Source organism: Ascaphus truei, chromosome 1, assembly GCF_040206685.1.
Source record: "Ascaphus truei isolate aAscTru1 chromosome 1, aAscTru1.hap1, whole genome shotgun sequence".
In the NCBI taxonomy this organism is placed as follows: Eukaryota; Metazoa; Chordata; class Amphibia; order Anura; family Ascaphidae; genus Ascaphus; species Ascaphus truei.
In genome coordinates, this window is record NC_134483.1 from 412,037,007 (window position 1) to 412,063,999 (window position 26,993).

A 26,993-nucleotide genomic window follows, 5' to 3' on the forward strand; every position below is an offset into this window, starting at 1 on the left:
TTTTTCCCCCTCGCTCCCCTCTACCTCGCTCCCCTTCCCCCTTTCACCCTCTCCCCTGTCTCCCCTCTCCCCTGTCTCCCCCCTCTCCCCTCTCCCCCCCTCCTCTCCTCTTTCTCCCCCCCCCTCTTTCTCCACCCCCTCTTTCTCCCCCCCCCTCCCCCTTCTCTCTCCCCCCGTCCTCCACCCTGGTCCCGGTAAACCACTATAGAGACTGGGAGTTTGCAAGCACAAAGTCCAATTTGAATATGATATAAAGGTGTTACTATGCAAACGTCAATGGTGAATATGTTATATGAATGTAATTATGAAACTTCAACATGGATGTAAACCCTCCCCTCATCCCCCCCTCCCAAACCCTCCCCCCTTTTCCCCACCCTCCCCCTTTTTTCCCCTATTCCCCCCTCTCCCCTCCATTCCCCTCCTCCCCCCAATCCCCCCATTTCCACCCCTCTCCCCCCCCACCCCTCCCCTCCCACCCCCCTCCCCCCTCCCCTCCCACCCCTCTCCCCCCTCCCCCCTCCCAACCCCCTCCCCCCCTCTCCCTCCCATCCCCCCCTCTTTCCCCCTTCTCCCCCCTCCCCCCCACCCCTCTCCCTCCTCCCCACCCACCCCTCTCCCTCCCATCCCCCCCCTTTCCCCCTTCTCCCCCCTCCCCCCCACCCCTCTCCCTCCTCCCCACCCACCCCTCTCCCTCCTCCCCCCCACCCCTCCTTCCCCCATCCCTCCCCCCCTCCCCCCCTCTCCCGCCCTCCCTCCCCTCCTCCCTCCCCCCTCCCCCCAGGGCACCCTAGCAGGTACGCCAATTACACTTGTCATTGTTTACGCCCCCAATGATAACCAACTCCGCTTTCTAAGAAATCTCCTCGAATCATTGGAGCAGCAATCCCTCTCTTCCCTGATCATAGGCGGAGACTTTAATATGGTGGCATCCCACACACAAGATAAATCAAACCCCGCCCTCACCCTCCTACCATCCACTCCCTCTCCATACGCCACCCAGTCCCAAAAGAAAGCCAAGAAATTTAGAGACATCATTGAGGAATATTCACTAGTGGATATTTGGCGGGCTCAGCACCAGGGTCAAAAGGATTATACCTTTTTCTCCACCCCTCATCAGTCCTACTCGAGGATCTATTATTTTCTGGGTACGAGTAATGTCTTCCAGGCATCCTCCCAGTCAAACATAGATTCAATCACCTGGTCCGACCACGCACCGATCGTCCTCACCCTATCCCTACCCTTTGTGAAAAACACCCAGTACAAATGGAAGTTAAACGATTCTATGCTGAACTGTCCTGACATGGAGATAACCATACGCCAAAAACTATCAATGTTCTTTCAAATCAATGCAGGCTCCGTCTCAGCCCCAGCTATGCTCTGGGAGGCTCATAAAGCCTCTATCAGAGGAGACCTAATCTCAATCGCCTCTTATAAAAAAAATGAAACATAAGCTCCAAAAAGACCTCTCAGACAAAATCACCCAGCTGGAACAGCAACATAAAACCATGGCATCTAAAAAAACACTAAAACAACTAAATCTAGCTAGATCTACCCTCAAGCAGACCCAACTTGAGGACGTAGAGAAAGCACTCAGGTGGTCAAAACAAAAATACTTCGACAAAGGCAATAAATCAGATAGGCTCTTGGCCTCAAAGCTCAGGGGCGCCAGAGTTAAATCTCAGATAGCCAGTATTCAGACAAGAAAAGGGCAGGTCTCATACATAGAAAAAGAGATAGCGCAGGAATTCGTGGATTTTTACTCTGACTTATACAACCTCCACCCCCCAGACCAAGACCCGGTCAGCCTCAATACAATCACACAATATCTAGAGCAATGTAACCTCCCATCCCTATCCCCCGAGGAGGTAGAGAGTCTGAACAAAAACATATCACAAGAGGAACTATCTCAAGCTATTAGCTCACTCAAGTTAGCCAAAACTCTGGGCCCGGACGGCTTTTCGAACTCTTACTACAAGATGTTCATGCCGACCCTTTCCCCCTACCTACTAGATATGTATAATTCCTTCCTTCAAGGGGAGCCGATTCCTGCCACAATCACAGCAGCAAATCTAGCTATAATTCATAAGGAGGGCAGGGACCCGCTCCTTTACGGAAACTACAGGCCCATCTCCCTGTTAAATACCGATCTCAAAATCTACAGTAAGATCCTGGCAAACAGGCTAAACGCAATTCTCCCTAGACTCATACATGTAGCTCAAGTAGGCTTTGTGTCCGGAAGACAGGCCTCCGACAACACCCGCAAAATTGTGGATATAATTGACCACGTGCATCTCACCGGTTCCAAAGCAAATATCTCTGAGCCTTGACGCTGAAAAGGTGTTTGACAGAATCAAGTGGTCCTTCCTAGACCAAACTATGCTGAGGTTTGGCTTCTGTGGCCCTTTCCTGGAGGGTGTGAGAGCCCTCTACCAAAACCCAACAGCGTATGTTAAATTATCAGACGGCTTCTCAGACCCAATAAAAATTAGGAACGGGAACAGACAAGGTTGCCCGCTCTCCCCTCGGGATCAAATTGCGGAAAGAGAATACAAAATTTCTCTATTCGCTGACGATGTGATTCTGACCCTCGCTGACCCCCACACCTCCCTCCCCAACCTTCAAAGGCTACTGACCCAATTTGGGTCAGTCTCTGATTATAAAGTGAATATGGACAAGTCAGAAGCCTTAAATATATCCCTCCCAGCCCAGACGTGGAAACTCATTCAAGCTAACTATAAATACAAGTGGAGCTCCACCTACATTAAATATCTTGGGGTTAAAATCTCCAACTCCTATAATACCCTCTTCCAATATAACTACCCCCCCCCCCTATTGGATCAGATTAAAAAAGACCTGGAAGCGTGGAAAAAACACCAAATTTCATGGTTCGGGAGAATGGTTTCCATAAAAATTAATGTTCTTCCAAGGTTAATGTATAACTTCCAAACCCTCCCAATTGCGGTGCCACAAGCGGCGCTAAAGAACATTCAATCACTACTGCTCCAATTCATTTGGAACGATAAAAGACCAAGGGTCCCAAGATCAGTGATGCTCTCTTAAAGAGCAAGAGGAGGTGTGGGGGTTCCCGACATAGTCAGGTATTATCTCGCAGCACAACTGAAGCAGGCTGTAGTTTGGAATTGCGACCTGGTCTCAACCTGTTGGCTCGAAATAGAGTCACATTACGCGCACCCCCACTCCATCCAAGTGGCATTATGGACCACAGCCGGTAGCGGGGCTGGGCCACAGAGGTTCGACCTGGGAGCAATGAGATGCACGTGGGACGTATGGCTTAAAAGCAAAGGGAAGTATGGTCTGTTAGCTTCGCCTTCCCAGCTCACTCCAATCTTTGGGAACCCCAATTTCCCACCAGGGTGTTCCCCAAGACAATTTGACCAATTCCAGAGTCACAATATTAGGATGGTTGCCGATCTGCTGCAGAAGGAGGAGATCTTAACTTACCAGGCGCTAAAGGATAAATTCTTGATCCAGGGTTTCCACCTGTTCAAGTATTTACAAGTTCGTCACTTCCTATTATCATTATCCCCAACCTCCAAGTTCCCCCCGCTAACCAGATTTGAATCCCTATGCATTAAAAACACCTACCAAAGAGGTCTGATTTCCGAGATCTATAAGGGAATGGAGCCGACATCTAGCCCACCGAATCACCATTACATGCAAAAATGGTCAGAGGAATTGGGCTTCCTAATAGATCTGGAAGACTGGGAGGAGATTTGGGAGCAAGCTGCTAAAACATCAATTTGCACAACAATAAAAGAAAATATCTATAAAATTATATTTCAGTGGTACCTGACCCCAGCTAGGCTGAGCCAGGTCTACCACGGCACACTGGACATGTGCTGGCGGGGATGTGGTCAAAAGGGGGACATGACCCATATTTGGTGATCATGTCCAGAGATTCAGAGGTACTGGACCATGATCCAGACGCTTATCTATGAGGTCACGGGGCTTCCCCTCCCCCTGGATCCTCTGACCCTGGTGCTGAGCAAACCCATTGAGGACCTTCCTCCGCCAATGTCTAGGCTGATCACGGCCAGGCTGACAGCGGCCAGATGTTCCTTAGCGTCCGCCTGGAAACAGATTACGTCTCCCTCAAGAACTACAGTAGTTAGAAGTGTAACGGGTGGACCCCCTTGTCTGACCCACCCAATCTCACATTGGCCCGTGTGGTCTAACCGGTCCCCATTACGTGATCGTGTATGGTGGTGCACCTGCAAGTAACAGGACTCCTGAGTCTCCCGCTTGATGGTAATAGGGGATGTCATCAGGACAGGTAGCTGAGGTAGTGGGTGCGAGTCCAACTTACTTCATGTGCAGCGCCTCCACCTCATCAGGAACTGTGCTTCCGCAGGGAGATGGTCCTGGTGAGGAACTCCTTCTTGGTGGTGCCATCTACTGCTGAGTAACTTCACACTCACACAGTGGATGTATATGCGAACAAGACATCTTTATTTGCATTGTATGGGCCAGCTGACCCTCACAGATAGCAACTCAGCCGCTCATCTCTGTGCAGCACTCCATTAGGAAGGTCCCTTCTCCCTAATAGAGCTGCTTTCCACCTTTACTCTCAAAGAGATTCCCCAGCTTCCCTGGCTGCTGTAATCTCCTCTCCTGAGCTGCTTTGTCTCTCTCTTGAGCTGCTCTGTCTGTCAGCTCCTCTAACTCTGCTCAATCTGCTGCGTATGCTCACTGACTCACAGCTAGCATGAGACACTGCAACACTGTTGCAGACCTTCACATGCCTCTCACTGAACAGAAGCAGCACAACAACAGGAAACTGAACTTCTAACTTTAGGCAGTGCTGTGTCTTATATCACCCCCCTGAGAACAACCCTGCTCTGTACCCCTAAGTGGGGGCACATTGCATGTTGTCACTTCCTTTGGGGATATATGACACCTCACCAGGGTGTGAGGGCAAACCTCATTGATTGTTGCTGGCAATCCTGCATACTTACCAGATTTACTGCCAACATGAGAAAGAGATATGTACACCAATCTTAGACATGGCTACAGAAGAATAAATGAGGTCATGACCATGGAGAAGCTGACGGCTATGCTCCAAAAGAAGATGCCTCAGTTTTGGAACACCTGGGACCCCTGGTTAGAGAGATAAAGCCCAAAAAAGTAAACCGCCTGGATCTTTAGCTCCCCCTGACCGCAGGAGAGAGTAGCAAAGAAGCCTCTGGGCGACCCCCCCCCCACCCTCCTAGCCACCCATTTCCCACCCACCCCTACTTGTTTGTCTCCTTCCTCCCCCCCTCATCTCTTTCCCCCCCCCTCTTTCTCTTTCCCCCTATAGAAAACGGGGAAATGTTATTGGTCACTATCTGTTTGTATTAAGTTGAAATGTTATGGGCTCATGACATTTCTGTATGTACATTAATATGTGAATGTGTCCAATAAAAAATTGTTACCAAAAAAAAAGGTTTATATGTTTTATGCACTGTATATGAGCTGGGGAATTTCCAAGTCTCCGGTTCCGAGAGACCAGATGGGCACCAGGCTTGTAAGTCTCAGATGCCAAGGTGTTAGGGCGGGCGGAGTACCGGAGTTATGCTTGAGTGCCCACATCCTGGGATGAATAAGGGCTATCCGGTGACCATTTGCCCGGCCCCAGACTCTGAGGAGCCTGGCCCAGTGGGGGGTTCAATATGCTAAGTGGCAGAGGTGCCAGGTTGGCGCATGCCCCTTTGCAGAATTGAAATCCGTGCCCGCCCAGCTTCAGGGTACCGGCAAATCGCTGATAGGCTGGTGGAAATATTCCCATGTGCTGTTTGGTTGAGGTATAGCAGCCAATCAGCTGAGGAGATTCTAAGCGCCAAGACAGCAGCGGCAAATTCAAAATCACCAAAAGATGCTCTGTGAGAAATGGCAGCGAGACGGCTTCCAGGATTTTGAGCTGAAATATTTTCTATGTCCCGACTTTTTGCGGCAAAGTTCTACAAATCGAACGTAGCAGTTGTGGCTGGAATTACATGTCATTTTGAGTTCCAGGCAGTTTAGGACTTACTCGCGGTCAACCTATTTCAACGCTCCGGAGCTTATCCAGCAGTGGCATGTGGAACTTTATGCCGATTTGAGTTCCAGGACATTTTGGGACAAGTCCCAGTCAACTGCAAACTTTGTTTTAAGGACTGTAAAGGGCTAGGAAAGTCTAGTTTTCCCCCAGACCCCCAGTAGTGTGTTTTCGTCTGCATAATTGTAATCCATTGTGTGTATGTCTGTTTCAAAGAAATACATCGCAATTTGTTTTACTTCTTGGTTTTGCTCAGTGATATGATCCCGGTATAAAGATGTAATTGCCTGGTCTCCCGTGACAAACAGTTTTACGGTTTCAATTAAAGTGATAAAAAAACAGATAAAAAGTGCCAAGTTGTATATCTATATTAGAACTTAGTTGAATGGTGAATGGGTAAGCCACAGTTTTACACATGGAAATTATACACATCCTAAGTGATGATGCAGTGTGTCAAATGTTGCAGTGTAGTCAAATGCTCTTGACTAAACATATACACTAAATATATAGGGTTGCCAGGTGGTTTTTACAAAAATACTGGACACCATGGTGAAAGATGTGACATGCTTGAAACAGATACACACACACACACACACACACACACACACACAACCCGTCTAACCACTCTCTGCTCCATACTGTTTCCTCCTCTCCTTGCCCACTCCAAGGATCCTGATTGGTTGCTGCTGGGTAATGCAGCAAATCAGGATGGAGGAAGCTGCCCTGCCCCTTAGCAGCAGCCCTGCCCTCTCCCTGCTAGGGAAATCCCACAGCCCTCCAAGCCGGTCAGGTTCCTATGTCCAGAGAGGTCATACTGGACAAAAACACGTTGAGTATTACCTTTTATTTTTTACTGGACAGAGTGTCCAAATACAGGACAGTCTAGTTCAATGCTGGAGACCTTGCAACCCTATAAATAAAACATTGTGTGTAGAGAGATAGATGAAATAGAAGATTAATAATGGTTTTCTTCTAACAAAGACATTTATCTGAGTTACTGTATATATATATAAAAAAAAAGTTAATACTTACTGTAACCATGCCTTATACATATACAGTAGGATGCACTTTAAAGCTGCTCCAATTAGCAGAGCACCTTACCAACCATCCTGTTCAGGCCCGACTGTTCAATGCACTTACAACTTCTCTTACTGGCTCTGTACAGTAAGTCTGCCAACCATACCATTTAGATTGTAAGCTCTATGAGGAAGTGATCCCTTTTTTCAAACATGTAACTTTGTGTTGTTTTTATGCCCTTGTGTATTAGAATTTCTGGAAATCTAACATCTATTTCATGAAAGACTGCATACATACATAAGTTTAAGATGAAATGCTTCATCCTACACTAGAGGGAAAAATACATTGAAATTCTCACATCTGAAAATGTAGGGCCATATTTACTAATCAGTGGTATGCCATTAGACACGTTCCTGTGCAGCAGGACACCTTACAGTCCATTAAAGGGAATATGCCGTAATGTGCCGGCTTTGGAAGGTCTCTTATGGCCTACAGTAGGTCTGCTTAGTAGTTATGGCCCGATATGCTGAAAATACATACAATAAAATATATGGAGACCTATTGCATAAATGTGCTACATTTTAGAAACAATTAAACTTTCTTTGGTCCCCCTGACGTCTGCCCTGCCTCTTCATTAATCTGAGGTTTGTAACACATTGATATATATTAATTTGTTCTATTTGAATATTCTTCTTGTATTTATACTGTAGATAAATCTGTTACATGTATTTTCTTATTGTTATAGCTGAATATTTCCCAATATGTTGTTTTTGCTTAACTCAGCTCACATCTATATATAAAATAAATAAATAATCTGCTTTTCACCTTACATGCATGCTGAAAGCTAGTGCACTGTCTGCAGCTGCCTGCCATTTTTGCTGTAGATGTGGTAATATTGGTGACTTCTTTGTGTGATTTAATTCCCAGTAGAAAAAGAGCAGCTTTAGAAAATAGTGCACTCACAGCTTCCTGTTGGTTTAAATGGAAGAGTCACTCTTTGCGGTCTGCTGCTTGACAGCTGGTTGAAGTGTGCTAATTGCCAATTGTGATTATTTTAAGATTAGACCATGCTGATGGCATCCTGCTTGCTGCAGGTCCCAACTATGGAAGACTTGAGACTCATGATCCAAGACTGACTCTTGACACAGCATGGGGTGGACTTGTGATGGGTAAAACATGCGTGGACGTAAAGGCAGATAAAGTTTGTGGCATATGGTTTGTAATGTGGACCTTTACAGAAACTAAGCTATGTAATAAATGCTAGCTGTTCTGCAGCCCATTAAGAAGACCTTGGGGACTAAATGTATTTTGATGCCATGAGGGGGAAAAAATCTGACCAAAACCTGTTTAGAAGTTCAGCACTAATAGGACCTACAGTAAAACTGCAGAGTGCATGACCTGCAGCTCAGATCCTCTCAGCCCAACTACTGTATTTATGATCCTTCTAATCCCTTAAACTATGATATTTCCAATGCAAAATCCTCTGAATTCGGCATGCACTTTGACGCAATAAAAACTTGGTGTTTTTGCCATATTCATTAAAGATTATCTATGTGTAAACATTGCACATGTTGACATCTCATTTGCACGTACTATTCTCCTGGTTTGCTGCAACAGCTGCTCTAAAAGACTTGTCTGGCAGACTTCACAGTATTTATACCTCACCTACTTCACATTCAAAGTTCATAATAATAGTGCTACAAATACATTTAGTGGGCGATTCACTAAGCAGTGAGCTTTTGCGTACGCATATGCATTTTGTGATCGTACTTAAAAAAATGAAGCAAAACGCGGGATTCACTAACAAGTGAAGGGCATTTTGTTAAGGCTGATCACATAACTGCACTATCACGTGACCTGTTTTCTTTCCCCCTGCTGTCGTGCTATAAGTTCTACAGCATGATAGCTGATAGAAAAAAAAGTACCTGTAAGAGCTGCATGGAGATGCTGCGTCTCCATGCACGGCTCTTACAGGCGATCGTACAGTAAAAATATTCATTTTAATACTAGTGTAAATATGCTAGGGGTCTCCGGAGCTGAACCGCATTAGTTTCAGCCTCATGGACCCCCTACTTCATGAGATATTGGCCCTGTTATGGGGTGCTGGTATCCCCTGTGCTTTTAAATCTTCTGCATCACTGGGCCGGGGGATTTAAATCCTGCAGGGGGATACCGGCACCCCATAATGGGGCCTGCATCTCATGAAGTAGGGTGTCCCAGAGGCTGAAACCAATGCGGTTCAGCTCAGGAGACCTCCTGCACATGTACACATAACAATAAAAAATCATTCATTACCGTAGCGGCTAGCTGCTATGGTAATGAAGCTGCTTTAATTTTATTTTTATTAATAGTGTGCGGGAGCAGGGGGTCTCCTGAGATGAACTGCATTGATTTCATCCTCGGGGACCCGCTGCTTCCCGAGTTACAGGCCCAGATATTGGGTGCCAGTATCTCCATTATTTAAATGTCCCGCGTCATGTGACGCCGACGCTTTAACAATGGCGGCCACACTGGCATCCGATGCCCCATACCGGGGCCTGTGACTCGGGAAGCAGGGGGTCCCTGAGCCAGAAATCAAACCAGTTCAGCTGAGGAGACACCCTACTCCTGCACACTATTAAAAACAATTTGCATTTAAGCAGCTTCATTACCTTAGTGGTTCTCTGCCCCCAATAAACATTGCAATATGTACTACCCACCCACCCCCTATGCCCCTAACAACGCATTGGATATTGTTTTTGATTGTTTATTTTTAGGTTGACCATTGACTGGCAGTGTTAAATCATGCCCATATTATGTGGGCATGATGTACCAACTGTGCCAATCAATTGTCTTATTGGCATGTGTTAGTTGTTTAGTTGGCTATGTAATGTGTTTTATTTTGGGCCTCTTTTTTGTTTACTTCACCATTTATTGCTATAGTGGTAAATATGGACATGATGTACCCACTGTACCAATGAATGGGTGGAGAGTGGTGGTAGTAGCCTGGGGAGGGTGGTTAGGCCTCCTGGGTGTGTAGTGGGGGATGGTGGGTTAACCCCTTAATTACTCTAGCGGTTATTAACCGCTAAGCTGATTAAGGGGTTAGGGGACATTACATTGTATTTTTAAATTGTACTTTATTGTTTGTGGCAACGGGGGACATGGACGGTGATGAGGATGAGGACGGCCTTCATCGTGCCAGCCTGGCAGGGGTGAGTGCAAGTTTTATTTACTTTATTTCTGCTTGTTAATGTTTTAGTTTTAATGGACAAATGCACTATTATCCATATCTGGATAATAGTAATTTTGACAATTAATGTACTGGATGTGTTAGGGGGCAAGGAGGGGGAGGGGGGTGTATTTATTTCAAAGTATTGGCTGTTGTATTTTTTTGGGCACAGGATTGGTACCGCAGGCCAGCAGGGACCACCGGACACCCGCGGAGACCACCCGAGGATCCCCAGATACCCGTGGGTCCACCCAAGGACCCCCAGACACCCACGGGGACCACCCGAGGACCCCCAGACACCCGCGGGGACCACCAGTGGACCCCTATGGGGCCCACAGATTCTAATGGGTACAACCATATGGAGGCCCACTGACCCACAGGGACCACCCGAGGGCTCCCAGACTCCCACGAGGACCACCTGAAGGCCCCTGGACACCCGTGGGAACCACCGGGGGACATCCGCTGGCCTATTGTATTAATCCTGTGATGAAAAAACGTAAACAATGCATTTATTCATGGCCAGCCTTTAGCTGGTGAAAAGAAATGCTGAGTTTTTTCAGTATGATTCACTTATCACTGCTTTGTGAATCGCACTGACTGGCAAAAAATGGCGGGTTTGCCGTTTTTTGTCTGATCGGATGACTTTTTTTTCACAGAATGTTTGGGGGTTAAAAAAGCCTTTTAAGAGCGATACTGCACTGTTATCACTGCTTTGTGAATCGCGCAGCAGCCAGTATCGATCTTAAAAGCCATTTATCTCACTTAAAAGCAGTTATCACTGCTTAGTGCATAGCCCCCTTTTTGTGAACCACTGCATTGTGAGAAGCACTAACACTGTGGTCATTAGTTTGGTGTGTCACAGGAATGGGATGTGTTATTTGTATTATGAGTTTTAAGATGGTAACACGTATAAAGGTACCGTGTATCTGATAGGACTAAACTAATAATTGTGCCCTTCGCACCAATACATACACATTATTTTACATTGGTGGGGGTGCTGTCTGTCACTCCTTATATCTACTGATGGGACTAAAGTTGATTGATGTTTGATTAGATCTTCTGCTCTGTAAGTATGAATATGATGTTTGTATGTTTATATAGAGGTAAGTTTAGACCAGTTTTGTCTCATACATTAACATTGAAAATTATAGGGAATGCAGAGGGATTTATTTATTTCCAATGAGAGCACCACTTGTCTAAAGGATTATACTGTTGAAAGTTACAGGAAAAGTACTATTTTACTAAAGACACTGGTTTTGTGGCAATACTATTTGTTCTTCCATTCCAATCTTTTGAGACCTCTTTGTAACCACCACTATGTAAATATTTGAAAGTGAGTATGACTAATACTAATGTATGTATCATTGCTAGAGTTTTGGTAGTGACTAATTGCAATTATTTAATCTTAAAGCGTTTGCATTTACATTAAGAAATTGTGTTGTAAAAACACCACATGGCGCAAAAATAGCGATACTATTCATACATTGTTCCTCAAAATACCTTTCAGTCATTGTACATATATACAATAGAAATCGTTGTGATGAAAATATAGTGGTGCAAAACTTTTGATAAGAAAAACTGTCTACATACAAAGTATGTCATTACTTTACAAATGTGACACAAGTGAGTAATGGACTGCTTGATTAATTTGTTTAATGTGCTTGCTTTTAGGGAAACTACGAGAAAGCGTGCCAGTATTTTGAACAAGCTTATGAGACCGCTATCAGGATTAGTGCAATACCACTACTGGAAGAAGCTCAGGTTCTTTACGGCATTGCAAAAGCACACAGGATGATGCTGGCAGTAAACAGTCTTGTAGAAGCTGCAGATAATGTCAGCATTCAGAAACTGCTGGCATGGAAAAAGAACAGAAGTGACGTGTTCAGTGACCCTGTTAAAGTTGGTAAGACATTGGTTATAAAACACATTAGAGCTGTATTGCACTGTAATAGTTAAGTCATTTTTCTTACACAGCTTTATTAGATTGTTTGCTTTTTTCTTACTAAAGGATGATGTTTTATGCTGTTTCGCTCTAAATTCAGTTGTAGGAAAGTATGTGGAGAATCTATACTATGTAATATCACTTTAGAATGATATTTTTCACATAATTTTTTTTATTTATAAAACGTTTTACCAGGAAATAATAAATTGAGAGTTATGTCCTGGGCACAGATTTATAATGATAATACTTTGTTACACGTTATATTTACAGACATTTCATGAACAGTTGGGTACAATATATGTTATGGGCATATTTAACAAACAGTTAACAGGCAAGATTAAAATGTGAGACAGCTGAAGACTTGAAAGAACTTAAACTGCTGGCGGCTTTGAGAGTCTCTGGTAGGTTGTTCCAGTTGTGTGGTGCACAGTAACAGAAGCGGGCTTAGGGAGGCTTTGGTCCTATAAAGTACACCCAGTTTAGCATAGGTTTTGGATGTTAGAGTATCAATATGCAACTCATGTGTTAAATGGGAGTCAAGCCATATGCTTGAAACTAGTGACCGGGGCAAGAATGGTGTTAGAGTTAGTTCTGATCTGTCGTTGGTAGCTTTAGAAAGTTAGCCTTAGTTCCAAAAAAACATCGTTATAGTTTTGTCAGTGTTTAAAACGAGTTTTTTGGGGGAAATACAGTGTTCAAGTCTTGAAAAATCAGATTGAAGTATGTGTTCAAAGTCAGAGACACTAGGGCTGTGTGCATATAAGACTGTGTTATCTTCAGAGCCAGGGTTGATAGTGTTTATTTCCAAATCAAAGTGTTGAGAAATGTTTTTTTTAAATGACAGCAGAGAAATCTTTAATGAATTGAAAAAAATTCTGTACCTCTATATAATGACTTCATTGTAATTCAGAAAATAGTTTTTATCATTTCGTGCCATTTAGTTACACCATATTGTACAACCACACTCACTAAAGGGAGGACATTTGTTGTGAAAGACATGAGCGAATATTAGTACTGTACTACTTGTGTGTACTCTATTTGGCAAGTCCGTTAAATCGTTTAATCTGACACTACTTATGTTTACTGTGTTGCATCCACTTTCTGTAATATTTTGGCTAAACTGCTATTTCTGCTTAGCCTGTATTCCAGCTAATTAGCAATAACTTAGAATGAATCAATTTATTGTGTATGCAGCATCAGACATTCCAACCAACACTGTAAGGCTGTGATTATTCCCAAAAACACGCGCGCCGTCGCGTGTAGCGGCAACGCCAAAACAATTACCTTACATCCAATGCAAGTGCTTATACTGAAAGCGACGTTCGCGGCACGCCGTACTGCAAAGCGTACGACTGTGGAAGAGACTGAGAAATTTGTTTTTTTCTTGCGATGGACGTATCATGTGAGTGGTTCAGCCAATGAGGGCGAACCGCTCACGGCCATGCCTGCATAACGCCTCCAAGCTTCCTCTGCTCTCCCTCCCCGGTATAATCAAGATGCTGCTCAGCGGCAGCACTGGTGACGTCACAGAATAGCGCTGCCGCCTTGCAGTACTTGGTATAATCAAGACCTAACAATAATTGTAGAACAATTGAACCACAACTATCGTGTTCCAGACAAACTTGTTGGGCAGGGGGGGCGGTCAAGGATGAACAGGGTGAATGTTCCAACCTTCGTCATGTCAAGCGGGGGGGGGAGGCCTGACCAGGGGCCCGGCATCAACCCCCCCAACTTTCAGAGTCGGCCAACACCCTTAATCTGCTGAGACAGCTACCCACAACCCCACCCCCCACCCCCCAACTATTCGCAGCCCTGGTGATATTGCAAGGAGCCAATGCAGAGATATTGTTGGAGACGTGGTAGTTACAGTAACACTGCAAAAGGCTTGCTTAAGCCGCACTTCCTGAGAACAGATATATCAACTATCACTGACTTTCTGAATCTCACTGATTTGTAGTCAGTCTCATTGATTTTTTGCATTATTAGTGTCATGTCTGGAGACTAGAAGTGTAGGAACCTGTCCCAGTCTCTGCAACATTTTAAGAAATGTACAATTTGGCAAAATGTTGGAGTGACAACTATTTCTTGATTCGCAGATTTAAAAATGAATATTTCTCAATTTATTTAAGTTTGCAAAATTTGCCAAGTTTCAACAGTAGACAGTATGGAAGTTGGTATCAATAGGAAATTCCCCAATAAGATTAACAGTCATATCTATAAGCTGCGACTTAGTGCTTCACTTGACCGTTGAAGGGTGGCAAAACCCAACTGTAAAGGAATGGTGAAACATCTCTATGTCTCTGTGCTTGGACCTATCTAGCTGGTAGTCTGGAGAACCATAAACATGTATTCTCACTTGCACTTTTCACCAGTTTTGGATTTGTGAGCAAATGAATCACTCATACATGTGTCTCATTGGGATTACATTCCAAGGTTCTGCTACTGTAATTGGCATTGTACTTGCAAGTTATGGCCAAGTTGACAATTTGTGGCCAACATTTGTCTTCGGAGCTCAGTAAAATGAAAGGGGAGATGAGTCTGCCAGGACTTGACAGGGGATCCATTACATGACACTACTATATCTTTCTAGACAAGACCATTCTTAAAATACAGCAGTTGTAAATTTAGAGTTTACCAAATTAATAAATAATGCTGCAGTGACAAATTGATTATATGTATGAAATATGACATATGTTTTATTAGCCAGCTCTGTTTTCCAAATTGAAAAGTAGCTTTTCATGTTCCCCTCATTTTTCTGAAAATGCAGAAGCTTCTCCTTAGTCACTGAAGAGACTTAACATATTGTTATAGCTCATGTTTTGAAGAATTAGGATGTCATACTATATGTCAATACAATATACAATTATATATATGATGTAGTCTTATACTTCTCAAGTATCAAAACAGCTACTAAGCTTCTGCATTAATTTTTGCCACTGATATCTTATCTTATTTAGGGCTAGATTAACAAAGCTGTGACAGTATGTCAGGGCTCCTAATGTGACATGAGATAAAACAGGAATGGATGTCATTTGGAGGTTAAAGCATATCCACAAAGCCAATTGTATGCAAAACATTTCAGCATAGGCTTAACGTAACATACTTTGTAGTTCAATGTTGTGTTACCTTCCAATAATGTGACGGTAACATTACTCATGTGGACTTGGTGTAAATAAAGTTATTTATTTACCCAATGTTTCAATCCTTTACATGGACCTTTCTCACTAGATACTTTCTGGCAGAAGTACATAAATATCTTGTATATACAGCATAGTAGAGAAATAGTATCTAGTTACAGTGGATATTCTACATTTAGTCCTTTTTCCCTATTGCATTCAATTTATAGATCTATACTGATTCAGGCAGAAGGAGAATCTTATCCCAATCTCTTCCTCTAGAATCTTGGTGCACCAATTCATGTCCCACACATTTCAAAAAGTTCGTATTCCTTTTTGTGAAAATCATTCAAATGTCTCGCTACACTACTTTATCATTGTTATGCAGAATGTCTATTAGGCTCTAAGATTCTCTTTTTTAACTCTCTCTGTTTTATCCACATAGATTTTAGGGCAGTTGCACTGTAACATGTAAATTAATCCTTTACTTTTACAATTGATAAAGGATTGTATGGTATAGTTTCCATTTTCAGTTGCATCTTTACATTTTTTTATTTTCTGCATAAACCTGCAGACTTTGTACTTTCCACATGGTAAACTCCTGTTCACTGATGACGGTAGCCACATTTTTGATTTACAGTATCACCCCCACTCAGGGTAAAATGTTTTTTTACCAATACATCCTTTAGCTTATGTGATATCCTTGCTGTCATCATAGACCATGCCCCCAGATATTGTTTCAATTGTGACTCTTGTGTCAAAATATTAAACTATTTACTTTGACACACAAAGTTATGGTGAGTAAAAAAGTACACTGAGAGACAAAGGGAAGGATTAGGGAGTGATCACAAAACCATACTAATTGTATAATAATAATGAATAAGGTAATCAGGGGATGGGTGCAGACTGTGAGCTAACAAGTGAACCAGAAAAAGGGGGAAGGGAAACACAAAGTGATTGTGCCCCTAAAAGAATTCACTAAACAGCACCGGGTGTAAAAGGTAACTTTTAATAAATTGACTTAAAACATATATTACCAAAGATAGGTGTAACGTGAATAAAAATGAATTAAATCAAAAGTGTCAAGCATCTATGTCGTCTAGTATGTATGGTAATAATATCCCAAATAACCAGCTAATGATGGTGGGATATGGAAGGCATAGGATGCAAAAGGTCACGGTATAAACCCCTCATTTTTATTCACGTTACACCTATCTTTGGTAATATATGTTTTAGGTCAATTTATTAAAAGTTACCTTTTACACCCGGTGGTGTGCTGTTTAGTGAATTCTTTTAGGGGCACAATCACTTTGTGTTTCCCTTCCCCCTTTTTCTGTGTAAAAAAGTACAGTGAAACAAAGTACAGCAACGTTGGAGGGTGTTTGTCACTTTTTTACTCACCATAATTTTCTTGGTGTCTGTTTGTAACCACTGCCAGCTTAACATTGCACAGCCAGTGTAACCAGCCTCATTCTGATGAGACCTAAAAGGTTGAAATAACTGTCTGATAGTGTTTATTGGCCACACACTTCTTTAACCCAGGCTGATCTGAAAAGCTGTGTAATGCAGCAGGCGTAAGCTTATAGGGATTCATGTTAAAGTGGACAAGAAACAAAGAGTGACACACTGTCAGTGGACATTTGAATGTCATTTCCCAGAATCCCTGGCTGCAGTGGAAGCACTGTATGTTAAGAGATGATGGGGAAAGGGAGGTTTGTGAACCTGCCTGAGGCGTGAATGTGCTTAGAAGGGGCATTTTCATGTGCCAATGAGTACCATAATTCGTTATGAATCGCACCCATGCTTCCTTTTTATTACTCTGATTTTTAAAAAGCTAACCTGTTCTTTTACACTGTTTGTCTTCATCATAGCCTTTTGATATTATTTTCTTAGAGTAGCCTCTCTGTAAAAATCTTTGACAGCTCCCTTGATCTGTACTCAAAGGAATCATCTGAGGAGCAGTTTCTTCTTCTTCGTAGAAACTGTCTCTTAGGGATTCCCAAATCAATGATGGCATATGGTGACTAGATGCCAGTAACAAACTGTTAGTTGCAGTCGGTTTCCTGTAGGTTTCCTATAGGCATCTGTAACTATCCTATAGCCTACCTTTTTTATTTCAAGATCTAAATACACCACTTTTGCATAACGGGGTTGAGACCTTAAAGAGAGCTACTATTATTGAGGGGCAGCACAGAAGTATCACGAAATAATACAAAAGCAATATCAGAATTCAAGCACTTTGTTATGGAAGCATTGGATACATATTAGTATATATTATGAAAGTTTTCAACTGAGACATCTGGGGGTAATACACCTGTGTCCCGTCAAAGAATAACAATACAGACATTTTCTGTTTAGCAACAATTGGTTATTAAATCTCTGGACTCCTGTGAAAGAATAATTTGAATTTTCTGCGCAACATGTTATTATTGTTGTTATTATTATTATTGTTATTATTATTATTATATGAGGTTAGGAATTGTTTAGAATATCTAGTGTTAAGAAAATTACTCTTTCATTGTATTGTGTATGAGGTATCATTTTATATAGCATGCAGTAATGGCTATATTGATGGGACGTTTCATTCAATTTATGTATGTTTTATGATGGGAGTGTAACTAGTGTAATATGTAGAGGGTAGTACATTTTGTATAGCTTTCAAAACAATAAAATAATTATACTTTTGATAAATTATTGACTTTGTTCCTTACATTATGGGGATGGGAAGTTCCCACATCATGATTTTCCTTTGTGTATATATGTGTGTGTATATATATATATATATATATATATATATATATATATATATATATATATATATATATATATGTATGTATATATGTATATATATATATATGTATGTATGTGTGTGTGTGTATATATTGTGATGTCTCCGTCACAGCGTAGGATCTTATGTCCCAGATTAAGGCAGGAAACTATATAGGGTTTATTTACAGGGTTAAATAATACACTAGCAGGCCCACTGTCCCTTTACGGTAAAACAAATCATAAAATAAATACCTACTCCTCTTAGGAGACTAACTATACATGCAGCTTCAGCCCTTACTAACTGGATGGACAGCTAAGCTGGTTACCACCCCAAAAAATGTACTGTTATAGCTAAACATATACAATCTCTGCAAACAGCAATATAGCGTTTCTCTTATCTGTTACTCCAATGTTATGGAGCAGACGTCCCTGCTTCAGCACAGTCTCACATCCTTCCTTCCTAGGGGACCTCAGCTTCACAAGAGCTCAGAGAATCTCTCCACTGTAAGTCCAATGTTAAGGACAGGACTTCCCCTGATTCAGCACGGTCTCACGTCCTTCCGTCTTCTTCCTGGGACTAACAATCCAGGCAGTCCCAGCAGGCTCCACGACCACCGTCCAGCAAGCATAGGGGACTATACCAGCTTCCACAGCTGGAGAGAACTCTTCTCTGACCCCCTTCTCTGGTAACAGCAGTATCTCTCACTGTGTAGTCACTTCCTGACTTTTAAAACTCGATGTGCAATCAGGAGTTCAGCCTGTTCAATTAGTTTGCAGCTGCTGATGCCTTCTCTAGGGAGATTAACTCTCTGTACACTGGAAAGTCCCATAGCTACCCTATTCCAGCACCTAGAGACAGTGATTGTATCTATATATATATATATATATATAGATAGATAGATAGATAGATAGATAGATAGATACAATCACTGTCCCTAGGTGCTGGAATAGGGTAGCGATGGGACTTTCGATTTATATATACACACACATACACATTTTTTAAACATTAGTTAGCCATAAAGGTATCATTTCTACCATTGTTCTGTCTATTCTATGGGCTAATATGGTACACTATCAGCCTCTATCAAAAATGTCCCCCTAACGCTTGTGCTGTGCACAGTGATGACTGATCTGTCAATCACCACTGCGACCGACAATATCGTTCCCAGCGACATCAAAGCAGGATCATGCATGCTGGAAATGGCAGTGGTGCTGATTGACAGGTCAAGTTACCGCCGCGCAGCTCGGTCAAGAGAGCGGAAGGAGAGCAGGAGGCAGAGGCCCTGTGCGGGCTAGGTGCATAGCTTGTTGCAGCCCTCCGGTACTCTGCCTGCCTCTGTCCTCAATGCACACTGTAGCAGGGGAGAGGGGAGGAGTGTCTATGTGAGAGAGCGTCAGTCTGAGAGAGAGAAGGTCAGTCTGTGTGAGAGAGAATCGGTCTGTGTGGGAGAGCGAGAATAAGTTTGTGAGAGAGTCAGTCTGTGTGTAAGAGAATGAGAGTCGTTCTGTGTGAAACAGTCATTGTGTGAGAGAGCCAGTCTGTGTGAGAGAGTCGTATGTGTGTGTGTGTGTGTGTGTGTGTGTGTGTGTGTGTGTGTGTGTGTGTGTGTGTGTGTGTGTGTGTGTGTGTGTGTGTGTGAGAGTCAATCTGTGGGTGAGTCCGTCTGTGTGTGTGTTAGTGTGAGAGCAGGTCTGTGTGAGAGACAGTAAGTCTGTGTGTGTGTGAGAGAGACTCAGTCTGTGTGTAAGTCAGTCTATGTGTGTGAGAGGGTGAGTATGTGTGTGAGAGAAAGAGTCAGTCTGTGTGTGAGAGAGAGAGAGAGAGAGAGTAGCTCTTTTTGTGAGAGAGAGAAAGAGAGAGAATTGGCCTGTGTGTGAGTGTGAGTCTGTGTGTGAGAGAGTCAGTCAGTGTGAATGGGTCTGTTTGTGTGTGCCAGTGTGTCACAGATACACGCACAGTGACACAGAGTCACCAACAGCAGGGATAGGGAAGTAGCCGAAACTCCACTCCTACACCTCCCATGGCACCGAACAAAACGCTGGCTCCTAAAAATTCTGTCTGTCTCCTTTGTATTTTATATTTTTGTCCACCCCTGTATGCATATATGTGGTAAAAAATGCACCCGGGATCAAGGTATCCCCAGAACGGTCCCGGGGTCCCTAGCATAAGGTGGGATGCCCAGTTCATGCCCAAGTCACCCTGAACCTGGTATAGGGGTTCAGGGGGGTGCTCCAGCTATGTAATAAAGCTGCAAGGATTTTATTTGTTTATAAAGATAAAGTCAGGGGTCTGTAGTGGGCCAGGGATACGGCTAGTCAGAATAGGAAACATATATTCTTTTTCTATCCCTGACACCAGACCAGGAGACTTGGACACTTTTAACACAAAGTGCAGAGTCAAAGTATATTTTATTAAAGGTTATATTTGATAAGTATACAGTTGTGTGAAAAAGGAAGTACACCCTCTTTGAATTCTATGGTTTTACATATCAGGACATAATAACAATCATCTCTTCCTTAGCATGTCTTAAAATTAGGTAAATACAACCTCAGATGAACAACAACACATGACATATTACACCGTGTCATGATTTATTTAACAAAAATAAAGACAAAATGGAGAAGCTATGTGTGAAAAACTAAGTACACCCTTACTGCTTCCATAGGAATTAAGATGCTAAGTAGCAACAGGTGCTGCTAATCAAATGCCCTTGATTAAGTCACCACATCTATAAAAGCTGAAGTTTTAGCAGTTTGCTGGTCTGGACCATTCATGTGTGTGTTAACACAATGCCAAGGAGGAAAGACATCAGCAATGATCTTAGAGAAGCAATTGTTGCTGCCCATCAATCTGGGAAGGTTTATAAGGCTATTTCCAAACAATTTAAAGACTATCATTCTACAGTGAGAAAGATTATTCAAAAGTGGAAAACATTCAAGACAGTTGCCAATCTTCCCAGGGGTGGACATCCCAACAAATTCACCCCAAGGTCAGACCGTGCAATGCTCAGAGAAATTGAAAAAAACCAAGAGTTATATCTCAGACTCTACAGGCTTCAGTTAGCATGTTAAATGTTAAAGTTCATGACAGTACAATTAGAAAAAGACTGAACAAGTATGGTTTGTTTGGAAGGGTTGCCAGGAGAAAGCCTCTTCTCTCTAAAGGTGGTTCTACAAGCTATTGAATCATAAGGTGTACTTTGTTTTTCACACATGGCTTCTCCATTTTGGCTTTATTTTTGTTAAATAAATCATGACACAGTGTAATATGTCATGTGCTGTTGTTAATTTGAGGTTGTATTTACCTAATTTTAAGACCTGCTAAGGAAGAGATGATTGTTATGTCATGATATGTAAAACCATAGAATTCAAAGAGGGTGTACTTTCTTTTTTACACAACTGTATATGGTTGTACCTATGTATATGTGACTGTGGGATTTCCAAGTCCATTGTTCTGAGAAACCAGATGGCTACCAGACTGGGGGCCACTGAGTCTGCTCGGGACCCGGAGTTGAAAGCCTCAGGGATGCCCAGGTGTTAGAACAGGAGGAGTACTGTAGTTATCTTTGAGTACCCCCATCTTGGTCTAAGAAAGGGCTATCTGACGACCATTTGCCCAGCCTCAGACTCTGCGGGGCCAGGGCAGCGGGTGGGCTCGATATGCTAAGAGGCAGAGGTGCCAGGTTGGCACATGCCCCTTGGCAGAATCAAAATCGTTGCACACCCGGCTTCAGTATACCGGCAAATCGGCGATAGGCTGGCAGGAGAATTCCCACGCGCTGATTGGCTGTAGTAGTTTCTGAATGGGACTCCAAAACCTATATGAAACCTTGCAGCCAATCAGGACCTCCGACAAACCAACAACGGCAAATTCAAGATACGAAAAAGATGTTCTGTGAGAAATAGACGCGAGTCGGCTTCAGAGATTTTCAAGATGTTCAAGTTCTGAAAACAGGACGTAGTGGTCGCGGCTGGTATTGCATGCCGAATTGCGTTCCAGGACTTTTGTGAGTACCTCCGGGTCATTGGAAAGGGCTCCTACAGACATCGTTTGTTAACATTTAGTTCCAAGAAAGTTTATGTCATTAGCCCCGATCTCAGTAAGTGTGTTTCCAGTGCGAATTGAGTTACATTGTGTGTATGTCTTTTCGTGGAATAAATTACAATTTATTTTACTGTCTTGTCTTGCTCAATCATATGATCCCAGTATAAAAGGTGTTGATAAACCTAGTCTCCTGTGACAGAAGGACATTCCAGAGGTGTGGGGTAGTCAGTGAGAAAGGTTTAAGGCGGGAGAGGGCTTAAGACATAAAAGAAGTAGAGAGAAGACATCCTTGAGCAAAACGCAAGAGTGGGGATTGTGTATAGCGAGAAATTAGTGCTGAGATGTAAGGTATTGATAGATTTGAATGAACCAGTGAGAGAAAAAAACGAAGCACTACATCCAATGCTATTAAGCCAGCAAAACCAACAGGAGTGCGTTCCCACGATTAAAAATAAGGCTTTTTTTAATGGATCATTGCAGCAAACAATACACGTAGCGTTTCGGACTAGAAAAGCCCTTTATCAAGGTGAAATTTCACCTTGTAAATCATTACTCATTGGAGGGGTATCCATATAAGACTTTACCATGCTATCATTCATCAATGCTGTTCATTCTGTTTTAGAGCACCATACAACAATTGTTTAATATTGATAGATTTCAAAGATCCATATCCCTATAAAAGTGTCCCATCAAAGGTACTTAAAGACTTTGTGTAAGGAAAACTCATTACCAGTTTGTTGCATTTCTCTTCGGACTAGCTATAAGTCCAAAACATTCACCAAGGTTCTAGCAGTCATCATAGCACTTCTCAGGAAGTTGGGCATGTTCATTCTTCTTTTCCTGTATGAAATTATAATAAAAACCCATTCCTTTCTACAACAACTTTAAGTTCTATGAGCCTAAGATTTTTGGGAATGTAGTAAAATACCAGCATGTGCAATGTTTTCTCAGGAAAAAGTCCTCAACATTTCCAGAGCAGCGAATGAGCTGCATCAGAGCCATCTTATTTTAGCAGGCTGATGCACAAGGTTGCTAGGTCTCTTCACCTCGGCCATAGAATCAGTGCCATGGGCACAATTCAATATCAGAGCACATCAGACCAATTTCTTAAGGAACAGCGACAGAGACCCACAGAATCATTCACAGCAGATTAATTTATCGTTCATCACTCGTGAGAATTTGAGATGATGGGAAAGCCTTCCGAATCTCATGAAAGACAGAACCCTAGAGATCGAAACTTGCCACACCCTGTTTACCAATGCAAGCCCAAAAGCTTGGAGTGCACTGCTGGGAAGCACCTTTTCCCAAGGAAAATGCCTGCAGTAGAGATCTTGCTCCCGATAAATGTCCTGAAAAGCAGATATATTTTCATGGCAATAATCCACTTCTCCCCTCTCCTTCAAGAAACAGCTCTCTGAGTCATTTCAGACAATGCCAAGGCAGTGGCTTACCGGAACAAACAAGAAGGCATAAGGCGTTCACAGGCATTGAAAGAAATTGCAAATATTCGGTCTTGGACAGAATATTATGTTCCTCACATAAGGACACTGCATATGTGCAGGAAATCAAATATATCTACAGATTTCTTAAGTTGTAACAAGATCCACCCATGGGAGTGGTCTCTGAAGCCAGTGATGTTCAATCAAGTGACCTCCAGTTGGGGGATCCTGGCAATAGACCCTACTCTGCCCATAATTCAGAGCATTCTGATAAAAATCAGGAAAGAGAAGGTAGAGGCTATCTTTATAGCCCCATTGTGGGGCTAATTTCCATAGAAACTCCCTGAAAGTTACCTCCCCTGCCGGATCTTTTCACACAGGGCCTAAAAAGGCATCCAAATCCAGCATTCCTTGCATTGATGGCACAGAGATTGAGAGGCGGTATTTAAAGAATAAGGGATTGGCGAAGAGAGTAGTTCAGACTATGCTCTGCGATAGAAAGCAATCTACGTTCAAAATATACCATAGGGAATGGAATGTTTTTCCAATTCATGTGTGTCATAAGGCAACATGCTCCCTATACTGAGAAGCGTGGTGAATAAATATATTTGTTTTACTTTTTCTGTTGGGCCAAATCAAATCCCTTGCAGCACGCTTCCAGTGGGTGCCACTATTAGGGTGTGATTAATGTATTTAGCCAATCCACCTGTAACTGCTTATTGAGCAGCTTGTGGGAGGTTTATAGTCCCTCCCTTCAAGGTATATAATCTCCCAGTAAGGTCCCTGTAAGTTCACTTACCACTTCATAAGTAGTGAGTGTCTTAAGACTTTCCTACATGTAAGTATCTTTATTAGTACCAGTTTTGAACTGCACTAAGTCACATAAGCATATGCTTAGTTTATTAACCCCTTCAGGGTATATTTCACAGAATTCCCAAACATTTGTATGCATTTAGCATAGGGACCTGCTATTGAGGCTTACCTTGACGTTGGTTAGCAGGCTTGTCATTATTTGAACAAAAGATGCAACCAAAAGTCTCCTTTGTCTTACAGACTTAGGTTTCACTATGTATATTTATTTCCCCATTTATTGTTAGCCCATTGAGAGAAGCACAGGGATTCACTTTCTGTTTTTTCACATACAGTAAGGCGGTAGAAGCCAAGTCGCCTCATGTACTAGATTTTTTGCTAAGTGGTTATGGCAAAGGCCTTAGCCTTAAGTCTCTTAAATCCAAGTTACAGCCTTAGGCCGCGCTTATAGTGCTGGCGACGCGACTGATGACGTCACCCGTCGCCGTCGCCATCCGCAAATGTTATAATTAGATTTTCCTCGACTCACCGGAAACGTCAAGAAAGGGGGCGGGCCGCGGTCTCTTATTGGTTTAGAGACAGTCACATGTGGCAACTGTCTCTAAAAAATAAAATAGACCCGGCTTCAAATTTTTTGGCCGCTCCGTTGCGCTTACTATAAGCGCTTGCGACAAAGTCAATGTATTTGATTTGGAGCGACGGAGCGTCGCCGTCGCAAGGCACTATAAGCGCAGCCTTAGGGGGTTTCTTTAATACCTCTTTAGCTAATGACAAGGACATTTTTCATTTCCTTAAAGCAGTCTGGAAAATTCAGGCCCCAACTTCGGCGTAGTGCTTGCTTGGGACTTAAACATTGTTTTTGAGGCATTATCTTCCGCTCCTTTCAAACTATTACTTCACCTTTCAGATAAATGATTTACCCTCAAAGTAGTATTCCTTACTGCTATTACTTCAGCCAAAAGAATTAGGAAGTTGTAGGCCTCATCTTGGAAAGCACCTTATTTTAGGGCTAAACAGGATAAAATAGTTATGCGACCTGTACCTCAGTTCCATCCTGAGGTAAAAAAAAGAAGAAGAAGAATTTGTGCTACTAATTGTGTCTAGATAAAACTTATAACCCACCAAAATGTGAAAAAGATCGGTATTTAGCAATCTATGGAAACAAGGTGAATATCAATTATAATATAAAAACCTTTAACCAAAAAAGAGAGTCTGCTGCTGTATAAAGTTGGATGGCTCAACATCCCTTGGAACTAGTATACAAAAAGAAGAAAACACAGCGCACAACTCATAGTGAAATCAATATATTAAAAACTGATTTAGTGAAAGTGGTAAAATATGCACATACAAGAAATCAATATATTCAGGCAATACATGAATTTTGGCACATGTTACCAGCACGAATCCGCATCTGGCCAGACTGCAAAGATTAGGAGAGTAGACCGACAGCTTGGGTGATGTGTTGTAATCCCAGGTGTCCTCTGTCTCGCTCAGTTACTGATCCTCTGATCTGCCACCCGTCTGAAGCACCGTAGCTATCCCTGCTCTGAATCCCTCACAGACTCACTTCCTGGTGTGACGTCATTCGAGTCGCATCATCGGGACTGTACGGAAGCTCCAAGGCTCAAATCAGCATGCAGAGGCAAACAATCGTGCTTGCCAAAGTCTTTAGAATGTATAGCTTGTAGAAAATACCCCTTGAATGAACGCAATTATCAATATCCTACGCGTTTCGTTAAAAACAACTTCGTCAGGGATATGAATCAATAAAATAGTTATGCGACCTGTACCTCAGTTCCATCCTGAGCTAGTCTCGACCGTCCATATGATCCAGTGTACACTTGTCCCTTCATTCTGTCCAAATCCCAGGGGTAAAAAAGAGGAGTATTTTCATTGCTTAGATGTGGTTAGAACTTTATCTCATTACGTTGTTAAATCTCAGATTTATAGGAGTTAAGACCGATTCTTTGTACTGTTCTCCTGCAACAGAAGAGGCTGTCCTGCCACTAGCTCTTCCATTGCTAGATGGATCAAGCTATATATCCAAGAGGCTTATAAGCTTAGTCACCTGGATTGTCCATTAGTGATTAAGGCCTATTCTACTAGGACCATAGCTTCTTCATAAGCCAATAACACACTCATCAGAGGACATATGTAAGGCTGCTAAATGGTCTTCACAGAATACGTTAATTAGGCATTATAAGTTAGATGTGTCAGCCTTTGGGGAGGCCAGATTTGGAAGAAAGGTTTTGCAAGCATTATTTCAGACTCTTCCCATCCTTAGTTTGTATTGCTTTTGTACATACTTATGTATAATTATCATGGTGACGATAGAGAACGGTATATATTTATTACCACTATTTATCTTTCTCTGAGTCCTTCCATGACAGTACGGTTTTACCCGTCCCGAAATTGTTTTTTTTGGAACACAGTATTTGTGCTACTATGATATAATGAGGTTAGAGGAAAATCTTTGCAGCTTGACTAAAACATATGACTGGGGATCTCAGGTGGGGAGCCTTTTTAAATCTTTTGACAAAGGCGGTTCTACTACGCAGTAGGAGGGGTATAACCCCATCATGTGTACAGCCATGGAAGGGCTCAGAG

At 42.6% G+C, this 26,993-nt stretch overlaps 1 protein-coding gene across 2 annotated transcripts in view; it reads left to right on the forward strand.

Annotated features, from left to right (window-relative positions):
• The window catches only part of TTC29 (tetratricopeptide repeat domain 29), a 313,491-nt gene that overhangs the window by 186,680 nt on the left and 99,818 nt on the right, over positions 1 to 26,993 (forward strand). For both annotated transcript variants that reach the window (XM_075613943.1, XM_075613934.1), the window contains exon 10: positions 11,937 to 12,168. In XM_075613943.1, coding sequence (XP_075470058.1) covers positions 11,937 to 12,168 — 232 coding nt within the window. The remainder of the gene's footprint in view (positions 1 to 11,936; positions 12,169 to 26,993) is intronic.